This window comes from Thermobia domestica, chromosome 3, assembly GCF_964235325.1.
Source record: "Thermobia domestica chromosome 3, izTheDome1.hap1.1, whole genome shotgun sequence".
Taxonomy (NCBI): Eukaryota; Metazoa; Arthropoda; class Insecta; order Zygentoma; family Lepismatidae; genus Thermobia; species Thermobia domestica.
The window spans coordinates 145562907-145579075 of NC_137456.1; the positions used below are offsets into that span (position 1 = coordinate 145562907).

The window sequence follows — 16169 nt, forward strand, 5'->3', positions numbered from 1 at the left end:
TCCTGCTAAGGATATTTATGGTGAATTTTTAATATGATTTTTGGAAGGGAGGCTGTAGCCCCATATCAGAAACTGACACATGCAAGGAGCATCGGAATATTAATTCTGTGACATTTGTGATTAATCTGACCCTCACTGGCATTTCCGGAACAAAATTTGGAGTTTTTATAAAGGTCTATCATTTGATGGAACTCCCCCTGTGACCCCCTAAGGCAGTGGTTACTAAAATAACATTTCAGATGTGAAAAACTCATACCTTTGTGATACAACGACGCCAAATTACACATTAATTAAAAAAAAAAATACCTTCTTCTCGTATGTCCCTACTAAGGATATTTATGGTGATTTTTTATTTTTGAAAGGGGGCTATAGCCCCATATAAGTCACTGGCACATGCAAGGAGCATTAGAATATTAATTATGTGACAGTGGTGAAAAATCTGACGCTCACTGGCATTTCCGGAACAAAATTTTGAATTTTTATGAAGATCCGTCATTGAGTGCTTCGCCCCCTGTGCCCCCCTAAGGTGGTGCGTTATCAAAATAACATTCCAGATTTGAAAAACGCATACTCATTTGATACAATGACGCCTAATTTCACATTAATTACAAAAATACCTTCTTCTCGTATGTCCCTACTAAGGATATTTATGGTGATTTTTTTTACTTTTGAAAGGGGGCTGTAGCCCCATTATAAGTTACTCTTACATGTAAGGACATTGGAGCATTAATTCTGTGACATTTGTGATTAATCTCACGCTTACTGGCATTCCGAAAATAAATTTTGGGATATTGGTAACATATCACCCACCACCTTTTCACGCCCCTTGCCCCCCAAAAGGGGGACCTTCGCAAAATAATGTTTGTGACGGCTTTACTACCTTTGGGAATGAGTGTTTTTGCATTTTGTAACAAATACAACTGATTTGCTCCAAAATCTTCACGAATAATTATTGATAAAAACTGCTTCTAAAATTTAACATTGAATCTCCCATAAGGAAAATGAACTTTCGTGTTTACACCCCTAAAAGGGGGGCTAAACAGCAATTTTCTCTTATTTTCTTTAAAAATTCAGATATTTCTCAATATGAGTGACAAATTTTACATTAATAGTGTATAAACTACATCTTTTGCCAGCGCTGTAGAAAATAACACGAATGTATGTAGATAGATAGATAGATTGATTGATTGATATGACCAGGATTCACTCATGTATAAAAAATCATCGAAATAGGTCTAGCGGTTTAGGAAGAGTTAAGCGTCAAACAATATTGAATTTCTATATATATTTGAAGACAGCTGTACCAGTGGCGTAGGGAAGGGGTGGGCCGAGGAGCTGCCACCTCCAAAGGTTCTAACCATGTACTTTGCTATTTTCATATTCGTAATTTTTCTCGGAAGAAACAATTCTCTTTCATGTACTTTACTTCGAAACAAAATATGTCACTAAACAGTTTCTAGAAAGCTAAGTTCGCTTACGCCTCCTTTATTCTTTAAAAATGTCTGCATTTTGGGGAGTATGGAAATCGGGTTTTCTAGGAATCCCTGCTGTTCAAAGAGAAGAAAGACAAGAGAGTGCAGGGCCCATATTCTTATGAAGTTATTGTTTTACTGTTTGACATAGTAAAGACCACAGTGTTCACGTGACTTCTTAGACCCAAAGCCTTTGCAAACTGAGGCAGGAAATACTGAAAAGAATTGGTTTCTTTCTGGTCATAAAAGGAAAAATTCTAAAACAAACAAAAAAATACTTTACCGGACGGAATGGACATGTTTGAACCCAAGAAATCATTGACCTCGAGAAAAATAACAAACCACGAGACCTATCATCGTCTATTTTGAATCATTTACCGCCGTTCAAATAGGATTAACAACAAGAAACCTCCGTTTCATACCATTCAATTCTAGCCGAATTGGCATCAAAGAAAGCGGCGATCAATGGATTTGGGTAAATGCTCAGCAGCTAATTTAGTTTCCTTAACTTACAAGAAAGAAAACGAAAGAAAGAAAGGCTACAATTAAAGATATTTGTTTATTGTTTTGGTTTCATTCCGATTAAAATAATTGAGGAAAATTGTTAACAGGAGAGCGTCGAAAACAAAAGTAAAGACTTCTAGCGTGAGACTAGATCACAGCAATCTCTGATGTTTGATCAGTGAGAGCAGTTCAGAACATTTGTTGAGTTATACTTGTTTAGGGTGTCGAAATAAGAACTTAGTTTGCAATTGCAAAATGACGGAAAACATTTTACGGAAATGGTTAAAGTGGAAAAAAGTTAATTGTATTATTTCGGTGAGAAAAATATGCAAACAAACAAAAAAAAAGACGGAGAAAAATCTAAACAAGGTATTAATTCAGATAAAGACTCAAAACACGCTGTAGAAAAGTGGCTAGAACGGGAGAAAAAGACAGTAGTGGTGTCAATTTGGCGAAGAAAATGTCCAGAAACAGCAATTGAGAAACAGCGAAGAAATGTCTAAAGAAGCCGGCACCTCAGAGAAAGGCTAAGTATTATTATTATTATTATTATTATTATTATTATTATTATTATTATTATTATTATTATTATTATTACTATTATTATTATTATTATTATTATTATTATTATTATTACTATTATTATAACTAGACATTCTGACTCAACAAACGAATATGTATATATATATCCCAACAATAAGCCCCTCCTCCAAACAAAAATCGCGGCTATATTACTGAGCTGTACGATATAATATATACACAATTACGGGTTCCTCATCAAGCAATGAAAATCTATTACAATTAATCAATCAAGTGAAAGTAATTCCTGTGAAAATTAATCGAAGTTGAATTAATGGTAAATTACATTCAATTGCAATTGAATGACTGGATTTAGTTGCAATTTCTTTCCACAGCAATTATTTTTCAATTGATTGATTACTTGCAATTTATTCTCATTGATTAATGGCCAGCTGCAATTAACAATTGACAATTAATAATTTTGATCGTTAATTGCAACTAACAATTAAACTTACAAATTAATTATTGTTAAATCAATTGAAATTTGCCCAACACTGGTATATATTTATGTAGGATGGTGTGTGAGTGAATGGATTATGTGAGCATTATGGGTATGTTCAAGCGTTCAAAATTTCGACATACCTGCACTAATTCTGAAGATTCTTTTCTTTTAGAAAGAGTTTATTTTCCGGTAGTTCTGTATAAGTATATACGAGTAGTTAGAGTTCCCGAGTCACGCCATGAAGCAGCTGAAGAAATGCAATGTGAAAACCATAATTAACCAACTTTAATGTATGTATATGTTCACGCATAACTTACAAGGGAACCTTCCGAAAATGATAGTTGTAGTGAAAGATATGGCCTATGCCAATTGAAAGAGCTGTAACAGAGATGAGCATTCCCAAAAAATTAGCTGCCCATAGCAATAGGTTCAAGAAATATAAGGGATGGAAGTTCGGGAAACAGCTAGGTTGGACAAGGGGGGAAAATGCAAATTCCGCAAAAAAAAAAAAAAAAAAAAAAAAAAGCACGGCAAAATACAATGCTGGTAAGTGATGTATAGAAAGAGACTTGCCACAATAGGGAACAAATGGAGGCCACCAGTAGGGTTAACAGTGTTGCCAACTGCAATAAAAAGTACATGTTTTGCAAAGAGCACTATATGAATTGAGTGCAATATTCAGTGTCATGTAGAATATAAGGTATGGCGTGTATAATCAGTGGTACAATCTAACAAAAGAAAATAGAAAAAACAGAAGTACGAAAAATACGGAAAAGACGATGTTGGCATAATGCGTCACATTTGATCACGAACTGTGCATATTAGAATGAACGAAACAAGAAGCACCGACTATGCAAGAAACCGACGTACCTAGAGTCGAAAAGAAAAACGAGTTCCAAAGTTGGCAGCACTGGTCATGAACATCCAGACAAGTCTGATATAGTTAGTCCACTCGCTTTACAAAAAGAAAATTCCGGCAGCAGGCATCACTCGGAATGCATCAATGCTAGAGTGATTGAGGCAATGCCAAGTCGGGGAACATAAAATGGTTGGGTTGAGCCAACAACCTATAATAGAAGTAAACATTATTCATGGTTGGGTCGTATGTGGGAATATACAGGGTATCCTACCAAACTTTGTGACCTGAAAGATTTGAGAAACGAACAAAAATGTTACGGATCCAGTTGTGCAGGAATGTACCAATGTCAGGGGATGATAAAAGTCTGTGAGAAGCAAGAGCCCCCAGGATCCCTATCATAGGGCCCCAGGAGCCGACTTCAAACTTTCAAATGGCAACAGGACCGAGTGGTACCTCTCTCGATAGATTATGGAATGTGCAACAACACATATAGGAAACATTTGCTATATGAAGCATGTTTTTCAAAATGGCCGCCACAAATTTGTTGTGTCTTAACATGGCATCGAACATTGTGATCTCAAATTGCTGCGAAGCGAAAAGAGATGTTGCGAATCCAATTGCACAGGAATGTACTCATGTCGAGGGCCAAGAAAACTTTGTAAGAAGCAAGTCCCCAGGGTCCCCATGATAAGGCTCGAGGGGTCAACCGCAACATTTCAAATGGGAACAGGGGGCGGATGATATTTCTCGGGATAGATACAACGCCGCCTATAAGAAACATTTGCCATATGTAGCACGGGTTTCAAAATGGCCGCCAAAAATGCACGTTGTTCTTGTCACCGAGCAGATATTTTTGGCGGCCATTTTGAAATCCCATACAGTAAATATTTCTGATATGCGTTGTTGTATATTCCATGATTTATCGAAAGAAATATAACTCGACCGATGGTGCTATTTGAAAGTTTGAAGTTGGGTCCTGGGACCCTATGATGGGGGACTTGGGGGCACTTGCGTCTCACAGAAGTTTCTCGCCCGCTGACATGGGTACATTCCTGCACAACTGGATGTGTCTCATTTTTTTTCGCTTTGAAACTATTTCAGTTGCAGAGTTAGATGGGACACTCTGGATACATCATATAGGCGGTGATAGTACTGCAGACAGCAACACACTGCAGATCAAGCCTTTGATTATGTTTGCTTTCTACTGGTGTGGATATGTGATAGAAAGACCACCAAAGGTTCTGACACCTCTAGAGTACTGTTTCGAGACATTCAAAGGCGATCATTGTACCATGTATGACGGATTGGCAGTATTCCGCTGTGCTCACTGCAAATGTATCTTCTGTTTGGACCATTGTCTCATCGAACAATTGCACGTACAATGTGGACGAGCATGTACAAATGATGCGAAGGCTAATGCCTCTTGCCGGAATTTTCTTTTTGTAAAGCGAGTGGCCTAACTATATTAGAATTGTCTGGATTTTCATGGCCAGTGCTGCCAACTTTAGAACTCGTTTTTCTTTTCGACTCTAGGTACGTCGGTTTCCTGCATAGTTGGTGCTTCTTGTTTTGTTCATTCTAATATGCACAGCTCGTGATCAAATGTGGCGCATTACGGCCAACTTCGTCTTTTCCGTATTTTTCGTACTTCTGTTTTTTCTATTCTCTTTTGTTAGATTGTACCACTGATTATACAGTCATATCTTATGTTCTACATGACACTGAATATTGCACACACTACATATAGTTCTCTTTTCAAAACATTTACTTTTCATTGCAGTTGGCAACACTGTTAACCCCACTGGTGGCCTTCATTTGTTCCTTATTGTGGCAAGTCTCTTTCTATATATCACTTGTCAGCATTGCATTTTGCCGTGCCCCCCTTTTTTTGCGGAATTTGCACTTTTCACCCTTGTCCAACCTTGCTGTTTCCCGAACTTCCACCCCTTATATTTCTTGAACCTATTGCTATGGGCAGCTAGTTTTTTGGGAATGCTCATCTCTGTTACAGCTCTTTCAATTGCCATAGGCCACATCTTTCACTGCAACTATCATTTTCGGAAGGTTCCCTTGTTAGAAACAGGCGCATCGATGTCGCTGATTACTTTTTTGTCTTTTCTATTTGCTTTCTCGGTGGTTCTATATAAATGTCATTAGGATACAATGAAAGACTTCGAAGTTCTAGCATGAAACATTTCAACGAATTCAGTGTGTAAACTGTAGTCATTGTATGGTCATTGTATGGTCTCGGGAAACTCTTTTTTCCGCGTAAATTTCATAACTATTTTATCAGGCCTTGTTTCCATATTGTAAAATTAAGCACAATACAGTAGTTGTACTTTCATCAGACTCACTCCTTCTAGCTACTTGGAAGTTGATCGTCTCTTATATACCTTCTGGAGAATAATTTTTAATTGGGCTCTACCTCTCATTAAAAGTAACAAACTTCTGTTTTTCTACTTAGAAAATAAGACAAATTTGTATTTGTTGTGAATTCCATCAAGAAAGATTCCGATTCTCTGTCAGTTATTGTCTCTACTTTACTTCTTGCAAATACGGATGGCAGTTAATATGGATACATAAAAATGTGTTTTATTTCCTCTGTCAGATAAAAGCTGACCATTTTTGTGAATGGTACATCACACGATAAACTATTTTTGGATAAATTCTAATTACAGGAGACTAGAATTTTATTCCTAAAAAACACCCTTTTTGTTGAGACTAGAATTTTATTCCTAAAATTTTCGTTAGGTTAAAGTACGTTCTACTTACCTTCATGATTTGTTTATATCGTCAATGGCTTTCAAAAAGGTGTGCACTATTTTCTCTTGTTTCGCTGTTGATCTGAAAATGAATTCAGCCAAATATCCTCCCATGTGTTGTATAATTCTTCCGAACACAGACACAGAGTACCAACATCTCATTTCTCTTGTAAACTCTGTTTTTTACCTATTTTTGCACCCCCGCCGCAATTAGAATTAAAATATTTTTTCCTACAAACATTGATTTTTTCATGATATTTTCAACGATGAAAAATAATTACCTTCCTTGCTTTCTAAAATTTTTCAGTGACTTCCAAAGTCCCTTGATAAGCACCCCAGTGGACATAATGAGCGTTCTATTCTTGTGTTCTTTGGTATTTTACTATTTAGCTTTCCATTTTATATTTTTACCTGCAACTTTCAACATAACCACAATACGTTTTATCATAAACACCTGGTAGAACATTATGTTACTGTTTGATTGCTTCATTGTACTGTTCATTGCTTTATTGTTCTCCCAGTATCATTTTATATCGTATAATACATAAAAAATTCGCTTTTTAGGATATAAAAACGCGATGATATATGAACTATGATGATATGAATTACTAAAGGACAAAGTAACAGTTATGCTCTGAACGGGAAACGTTGGCAGAATTGTTCTCCTGTAGCCAATACTAAAGTCTTCGACAATTCGATTCAGCGGATTATACCTGCTAGCTGACATTTTGTCCCAACTTTGATACACTCTATGTCCTGCTTAGTACGCCATTTTCTATTGCCTGTACATGTTTAACACGTATGAAAAATAGAACAGTAACGAGATACGAATAAACGAATTTTCTAGTTATCCGTCCCAGAATTCTGCCCTGTAGGGTAAAGAAAACGCGTGTTAATGAAACTAAATAATTTTGAAACATTTATTAGAATAAGAACATCGAATGAAATGTGAGAACCTCGAAAACTCGCACTGTTATCCACCGATAGCCCACATGACCTTGGATTTATCAAAGAAAGTCCGTATCTAAAAAAAAAAAATTGTTCATTGTGAGATATACAATAGTAGCCGTAGACATCGCGCAAAATTGTTTCAAAGAATTAGTTTAACTACCAGAATATCTAAGAATGAATGAACTGAATACTTACTGCATGTGTCAGGATGCTCGTCAATTCCGTCTATACAATCTCTATCTCCATTGCAAACAAGTTCTTTGTCAATGCAATTCTGAGGACTGCACATGAATTCAGATGTATTACATCCATTTCTCTGACTCCTCATGTTTAAATCTATAATTTTGGCTTCCACTGTTTAGAAATAAATATGCAAGTGAAATATGTACAGTGGCAGAAAATAGTCTTTCATATATTTTACTTTTGTCCTTCTAAATACATATCTTTAATATACATTTAAACAGTATTTTGTTATTATGTTGATACCAATGAAATGCTCGCTGTGACGTCTACTGACAAACTTATCTCAAGAATATAACACAGGGATAAACTAAGGTAATGCATCTAACATCACGCTCTCTGTACACGTCCGACGAATAGGCTGGAGTACCCAAACAGTCAGAAAATAGTACGTTGTTCAACAGGGTCAACAGGTTCAACAGCTTTGAAAAATAAGTCTTGTGTACACAGACCAACGTCATGTTCGGATGCGTTTCTCAGGATCACCGTGGAAAGCGACCCTCGGAAACGTTTTCGAAACATTGCGGACTTATTAGGCACACATCATTCCGCCGTCGTTTTGTGGTTTGGTACAATCGTAAGATACATAAGTTTGACTAATGAATGCTGTGCGACCTCACACAGATCGAAAAGTATCGTCATCTTAAGATGTGCTATACAATTCTCTGAGATGTTCTATGCAATGCTTCCTCCACCGGATTATCACTATATATGAAACATGAATCGATTATGACAATCTAAACAGTTTAGAAAAGTGGCCGTATTTTGATCAAGGCCGTATTGTAACAGTTTCCTGAACTACCTTTCCACCAATAGAAAATATTGTTGCTGACATAGTGGTCTGTGATGAGAGTGATTCACAACGTCTTTCTCAGATAAGAAGAAACTGTAAATACAGTTCGTTACAGTGCTGAACTTCATGAAATACACCGCAAGCTTATCAGTAAGTATCCAGCATATTCAAAATAAGTTACATTATGTTGGACGACTTTGCTCGCTCACATGTTGTGCAAACGATTTTGCATGCTTTCATTGAGTTGTAGTATGAAACGCTTCGGCTCACACTCACTACCCCTTTTTCCTGAATATCCGTCACTTCTTAGGAGGACAGGCTTAACTTGAGGATTGGTCAGTGCAAAGTATGGCAAAGTATTTCTTTGCATCGAAGAATCCAGACTTATTTTTCTTGGAATTCAGTGTGTAGTTGCAGACGGCGGCAAATTTCATCAATTTCAGGGTAAGCACACATTTGATTGTGCTTACCTTAGAAACTAGAAGAACACATTATAATATATACTATACGCTTACATAAGATGTAAAAAACTATCGGCATGCCAAGTTTAATCGCAATAGGATGTTTTTCTAAATGTGACTCAGAATTTGATGGCCAGTAATTGGAGAACCGAAAGCCTACACAACATAATATTTCACACGCATAATACTTCACATGCATCATCACCATAGAATGAGTTACGTTAATGTTTATACTTTTTTTCTCGAAAACGTAACTCAAACTTTGACAGCCCACAACTCGAAAGCAAATGCTTATTCAACAAAACATTCCATAACGCGTATATAGCATGCAAATTTTTACAACCATGTTGTTTTCTGCCACTTCTGGTTTGAACAGAAGGTAGTACCTATTCTTAGAACGCTAAATCGATCCTAATAACCCGTTTTTCGCCATAAATTATTGTTTTTGATTCTATGTAAATCAATATTACAACTGGTAGTTGTAATGAATTTCTATCACTCCGGTTTTAGTAGAGAGTTAAGTATGAAGATGTAATGTGTTATTTATACGCTCAATCGACTGCAGAAAATAGCATCTCTCTATTACCGTTTGTGTTCTATAGCAATCAACGTTAAAACATTGAGTGGTTAAATTTTGCCACTTCCAATATGAATTTCTGCTTCAGGAACCAAGTCGATTCCTAACTTTTGACCGTCTACATTCTCACCAAATTTGATGAAGAGTAGTCAAGCATTTCTTGAGATTATTTCTCTCCTGGAGGGGCAGGGAATGTATATCGGAACCCAAACTCCTTAAAAAACTAATAACTTATCCAACTCGAAAACAATCTTTCACAAGTCTTCACTCATCAACAATAAATACCACTGTTTCTTCACTCAATATTAAAATAATTTCCGCTTTCTAATATCTACACGCGGTCCTATTTAAATTTTCGGTATTCAATCTTTTCTGGTATTCTCTTCTACAATAACATATTCATAGAACTATTGCAACATTTTTATGTCTTACTACTGGAGGATAGAGAAAATATTTTTCTTTCTCATTCTGTACAGTTATTTTTTCAGAATGAGATTATCAACGTTATACTTAACATGGAGAAATGTTCTTAATTTTGTCTGTGAGTTCATGAAGTCTATACACAATTGAATTCAAACGACTAACTCCCATACCGCCACCCTTGGAACGCTTCATAGTGCATGCAGAATAACATAAGTTTATCACTTGGCATTTATAATTGGGTAATAGTTATCAACAGCAGCACGTCCGGAAATATTTTGTGAAACATTAAAACCCTTTGGAATACTTCTATTGTTTATATTGAAGGTAAGAACAACTGAAAACAGTATTTTACTTACCAGGAATTGAGCCAGTGAAATTATGAGATTCTAGTAACATCATGTTACTATGGCCGGATCTTATAATACTCCATATATTCACTTCAATGTCTTCTGGGACATTTTCGTCTATTGTATTGCCCATAACATTTTGCTTGTCTATATTGCTTGTGCACGGATGCAAAATTTCATTTGAACTTACGAAATAATGCTGCATACTTAGAATAAGAGGCATAGTGTAAAATAAGAGTAATTTGTTTGAACACATTTGCAAGCTCTGTAAAAACAAGAAATAATTGCTAAGTGACAAAGTAACAATGTAACAATAATGTTCATTCCACATTATTTCCGGATATGCAGAACTTTCCTTCAAGTACGAATATGCATCCGAAAATATAAATTTTCATTGAGAAAAGGAGTAGAACACTAGCACAATATGATGTATTTTCACAAGACAGAAGGGTCCAAAACTGTACTCACTGTTAGCTAGTCCATTTCTTATTACAAATTTGACTTGAAGTGACAATTTTTGGCACTAAGGGAAGGTTATGATATGTATTCGAAATGACCACCAGTAGCTTCTATTTAACCTTCATGGCGTCGAACTGCACACCGAACTACGGCTTTTAGTGTATCTGGCGTAATGGCAGCACATGGATCTATAATTTTTTCATGTAATTTTCGTGTATCCAAAATTCTCCGGATTATGAAAAGTTTTTTAACTTGTTTCTACATCGTGATGAAAATTTTCCGATTCGTGAAAATTCCTTTCACTTGTTTCTACAAAGAAATAAAACTTTCCAATTCACAAAATGTTGTTTTACTTTTTGCTTCATAATTATGAAAATTTTCCGACTCATAAAAAGTTCTTCAATTTTTCCATATAAGACACAAAATATTTCGATTCATGAAAAATTGTTTCACTTGTTCCTGCATAGTACGGAAAATGTCTGAGCCATGAAAATTTTCAGATTCTTTAAACGATCTTTCACTTTTTAACATTTCTATACATGATTTCAATCAATTTTATGGATACTGAGAAATTGTTATTTGATCACTGATATTTAAGAACGGAAAATTTTCCAGAAAAATATAGAAGAAATTTTTCCACCTCACATCACGGGTAAACAATGATGTATGAATAAGTGAAGTATGTTTTAATGAATCAGAAAATTTTCCGTTTCAAAATTTTCCGGAAAATTTTCATCACTACAGGATAAACAATTTTTCGATTCATGAAAAATTGTTTCACTTGTTCCTACATAGTACTGAAAATTGTCTGAGCCATGAAAATTTTCAGATTCTTTAAACGATCTTTCACTTTTTAACATTTTTATATATGAATTCAATCGATTTTATGAATACTGAGGAATTGTTACTTGGTCACTGATATTTGTTAAGAACGGAACATTTTCCGGAAAAATATAGAAGAAAATTTTCCACCTCACATCACGGCTAAACAACGATGTAGGGATAAGTGGAGTATGTTTTTATGAATCGAAAAATTTTCCTGAAAATTTTCATCCCTGACTGCAGCACTGGACGTCGGATTTACTGCTGTTCGTGGTCAGTCGGATCTTTCCTTATGCACATCTTGAATTGTTCTGTCGGCTTCGAATTTATCGCGAATGCGAGCAATTCTTCGACGTGTTGGTAGCAATGTCCCAAACTCTCCCAATGTCGGTTTACATCGTAAATCTTCTCGTACTTCCAGTACCTCTTCAGTACAGTTTTGCGTTCGACAAATGATAAGAAAATCTCAACGATTGTTACTACTGGATTGTCTTCTGCTACACATTCTAATATAACTGACTTATTCCACCACCAACCACTGCGCATGTGCGGCATAAATTCTGAACTCCTACTACCAAGACAAATATAATACATTACACTACGTATTAAATTAGTGAATGTACGTCTCTTTTTGTTTAGAAATTATTTAATTACAAACTGTAAGTACATTATTTTAGACCCTTCTTATTTATATACACGTTTAAATTGAAATCGTACCTCTTTTTCACAATCTGAACATCTACTTACCTCCATCCACGCTCAACAAAACATAAATTAAGACCAATTAAAATAGTGAGTATGAAATAATTATTACACAATATGAATTATGTCTTGTTGAAAATTATTTGTCGATGTGCTTTATTATCTAAACTTAACTAAATACTATTTACAAAGGCTCTGGAAGAAACGTGTGTAAAACTCCAGGCAGAAAGTAAAAACAAAGAGAGCAGAACAGAACGATCAGAAGTCTCGTCTTCATGTTTTAACACATCCATATTACAGCAACGACGGGGCCTTGTCTCTACTTAAACAACCAAACACCCCCATTTCTTTTGCAACAGAATTTATCCCACGGCTTTGCTTCTGCCAGTAGAAGGGTTCAGCTTTAAAAAGGAGAACGGAGGAGCAGCCCAGAATGTTATTTGTAGGGGAAACTCTAGTTGGTGTTGTGGAAGTGCTTACGTCAAAGATTCAATTGACGGAGGAAATCAGACGATCATGCATCTATGGATACGTGTCTGTGTTTATATATATATATATATATATATATATATATATATATATATATATATATATATATATATATATATATATATATATATATATATATATGTGTGTGTGTGTGTGTGTGTGTGTGTGTGTGTGTAAATGTGTATTTCTGTGTATTGCTGTGTGTTGAAGCGCGTATTGGTGAACGATTTGAGTTCTTGAGATATCTTGCTGATAGTGTGAATATGCTCAACATGTTAATAATGAGACACTGGGACTGGATATGTCACGAACCTAGGATCCCGACAGAATGTACACTCGAATCAAGGCAACATATACAAATTGATAGAGATAAACTAGCCACCATCAGAAAGAAAGTACGAAGTAACCTGGAACACGCGTATAACAAACAAAAGCAGTTTTACGATAAACACCATAGGCAGACAACTTATAATCCAGGGGACCTTGTTTTCGTATATTATCCCACAAGAAAGATTGGTTTAAATGAACATTTTACCTTTCACTATGAAGACCCGGCACGAATCTTGGAGAAGCTTAATTCAAATTTATATCGAGTCGAATTAACAAAAGAGACACTGACCAAAGCTTAAAACCCACTTTATTTTAAATTATAATTTGCAACTGTTTCGGATATCTATCATATCCTTCTTCAGACACTATTGAAATTAATGAAAATACAGACATATATATATAAATGTTGTTATAACAAAGTTTAAATTCTTTTAACAGACATATATATCTATATCTATATCTATATCTATATCTATATCTATCTATCTATCTATCTATCTATCTATATATATATATATATATATATATATATATATATATATATATATATATATATATATATATATATATATATATATATAGTCATTGTTGTACTTTTTTATTTTTCTTTTTTTTCCTTTTTTTCTTATTTACTGAGGCCTTCAGCCAATCTATAAGTCTTCGTGTTCACTTTCCAATTAATCACGTTCCTTCATTTTTGGTTCTTATAAGGGTTTTTTTTTTAATTTTCTTTTTCACTATACTATTCAAACTTCCTTGCCATAATTCATTAATTGGTAAGCCCCCTGTCCAGTTCATCAGTTTATCTCTTCCTACCTTCTTTATCCAATCCGTTTCTTTCCACTTCCTCATTATCATTCTTTTCTCCATCTCCAATACTTCCGTCTTATCCCAATTAATTCCGTGATTCGTCTCCTTAACATGTTTGTATATGGCATTGGTATCTTTCTTCCTCCTAACATCATCTTCATGTTGTTTTATCCTTTCTTTCATTCTCTTTCCTGTCTCTCCTATATATGACATATCGCAGTCTTCACACCATACCCTGTAAATGACCCCTTTTTTTCCTCTTCATTAATCTTTTTAGTTCCTTTTCTACTCTTTTTCTTTATTGATCTTAATAAAGTTTCTCCACTCTTTATATAAATTCTGACCCCTCCTTTCTTCAATAAGTTCTTCAGTTTCTCCGTTTCTTCTCCCATACTTTCTATGCCATGCCATTTTCCACTCTCATCCTCTTCATTCTTCTTTCTCCCTCTCTTCCTCTTCCTGCGTTCTTCTTCCTTCTCTAACTCTTTCTTGCTGTAACCGTTCTTCTCTAACTGTCTGTAGAATTTCTGTATGCTCTCCTTCCTTCCTTCCTCTTCGTTCTCCATCATTTCTATTCTTCTTATCATATTTGTTATGAAATTTCTCTTTGTACTCCTATCCATGTCGCTCCTCACATGGCAGTACACTCCCGCTGAGCACTCTTTCTGGTACCACCTCGTAACCAGCCCTTCTCCTTGTTTTATTATGGTCATGTCTAAAAAGTTTATTCTTCCATTTTATTCCAACTCCATTTCCAAGCTTATGCCTTTTTCTTTATCTTCCACACTATCTTTGAAGTTCTCTAATTGTCTCCTAGTCCCTCCTAGTCCGTTCAGCCTAGGATTGGCTGAAGGCTTCAGTAAATAAGAAAAAAAAGAAAAAAAAGAAAAAGAAAAAAGTACAACAATGACTATATATATATATATATATATATATATATATATATATATATATATATATATGTCTGTTAAAAGAATTTAAACTTTTTTTTATAACAATGACTATATATATGACGGTTAAAGAATTTAAACTTTGTTATAACAACATTTATATATGTCTGTATTTTCATTTATTTTCGATAGTGTCTGAAGAAGGATATGCTAGATATCCGAAACAGTTACAAATTATAATTTAAAATAAAGTGGGTTTTATGCTTTGGTCAGTGTCTCTTTTGTTAAAACAATCAATCCAAAGCCATGAATAGTCTTACTATCGAGTCGAATTACTATCTAAATTCAAGGACAGAATTCAAGAAATTACGGTGGACCGTTTAAAGCCATTCTACGAGGACCAAACTGAGGGGGCACAAATTTAAGGAGAAAGAGGCACAAATCCAAGAAGAATACAACAAAAATTCCATGTACTTACCGGGAACAGAAGGATCAACAACAGAAGAAACAAAAACAAACAAACAAAAAAAAGATGCACTGACATAAATCCGCACTTCTTTATTTCAATTATAAGCTGTATCTCATTCTATTATTCAACTTCCCTATATTAGTATTTCCGCTCTTCTCGCAAACTGCAAGATCAACTTTTTTTTTTTTTTTTTTTTTTTAGCTCAAAAGTCATTAATCCTTGCAAGGTCGAAATACAATGCTTTCTTGTTTCCAACATCGCTTTTTCAATACGACAGTACATGGATGCTTATCAGGGTTGGCAAAAACCATGGTTTTTATTTAAAAAAAAAAAAAAAGAAAAAAACGGTTTTTTTGGTTTAAACCAGGTTTTTATGGTTTAAATGATTTGCTCTATATATTCATATCATATATGGACAGAAATAAGTTTATTTCGCCTTGATGTTATTATGCAACAACCGGGTTATGCTGGAAGGGGTCACATAAGCTTAAAGCGGAATAAAAGCCGCTTCTCGAGCTACATCCGAGAGAAATTGTCCTCCATTTGAATTCAGATCCAGGACTAATTGGTCACAAATGCGATACGTCTGCCGACTCACTCACGAAGGAATCCTGATAAAAAAAATACGTTATATGGATCTTTACATGCTTCTTAGTATAACTGTCAAGAGTCATTTCAGAAGGACAAAAAGATAAACAGATGCACAAGTGAAACCATTACACAGAATTACATATGAACAATTTCAAAGTACTACGGAGTACAGAAGAACTAATTAGTTCAAGTTACTT

General features: G+C 35.0%; 1 protein-coding gene across 1 annotated transcript in view; it reads right to left on the minus strand.

The window, feature by feature from the left end:
- LOC145680791 (uncharacterized) overlaps window positions 1–16169 on the minus strand; it is a 92808-nt gene that overhangs the window by 60804 nt on the left and 15835 nt on the right. The window contains exons 2-3 of the mRNA XM_081751824.1: window positions 10420–10675; window positions 7765–7923 (exon numbers count right to left, since the gene is read on the minus strand). Coding sequence (XP_081607950.1) covers window positions 7765–7923; window positions 10420–10666 — 406 coding nt within the window. The 5' untranslated portion in view covers window positions 10667–10675. The remainder of the gene's footprint in view (window positions 1–7764; window positions 7924–10419; window positions 10676–16169) is intronic.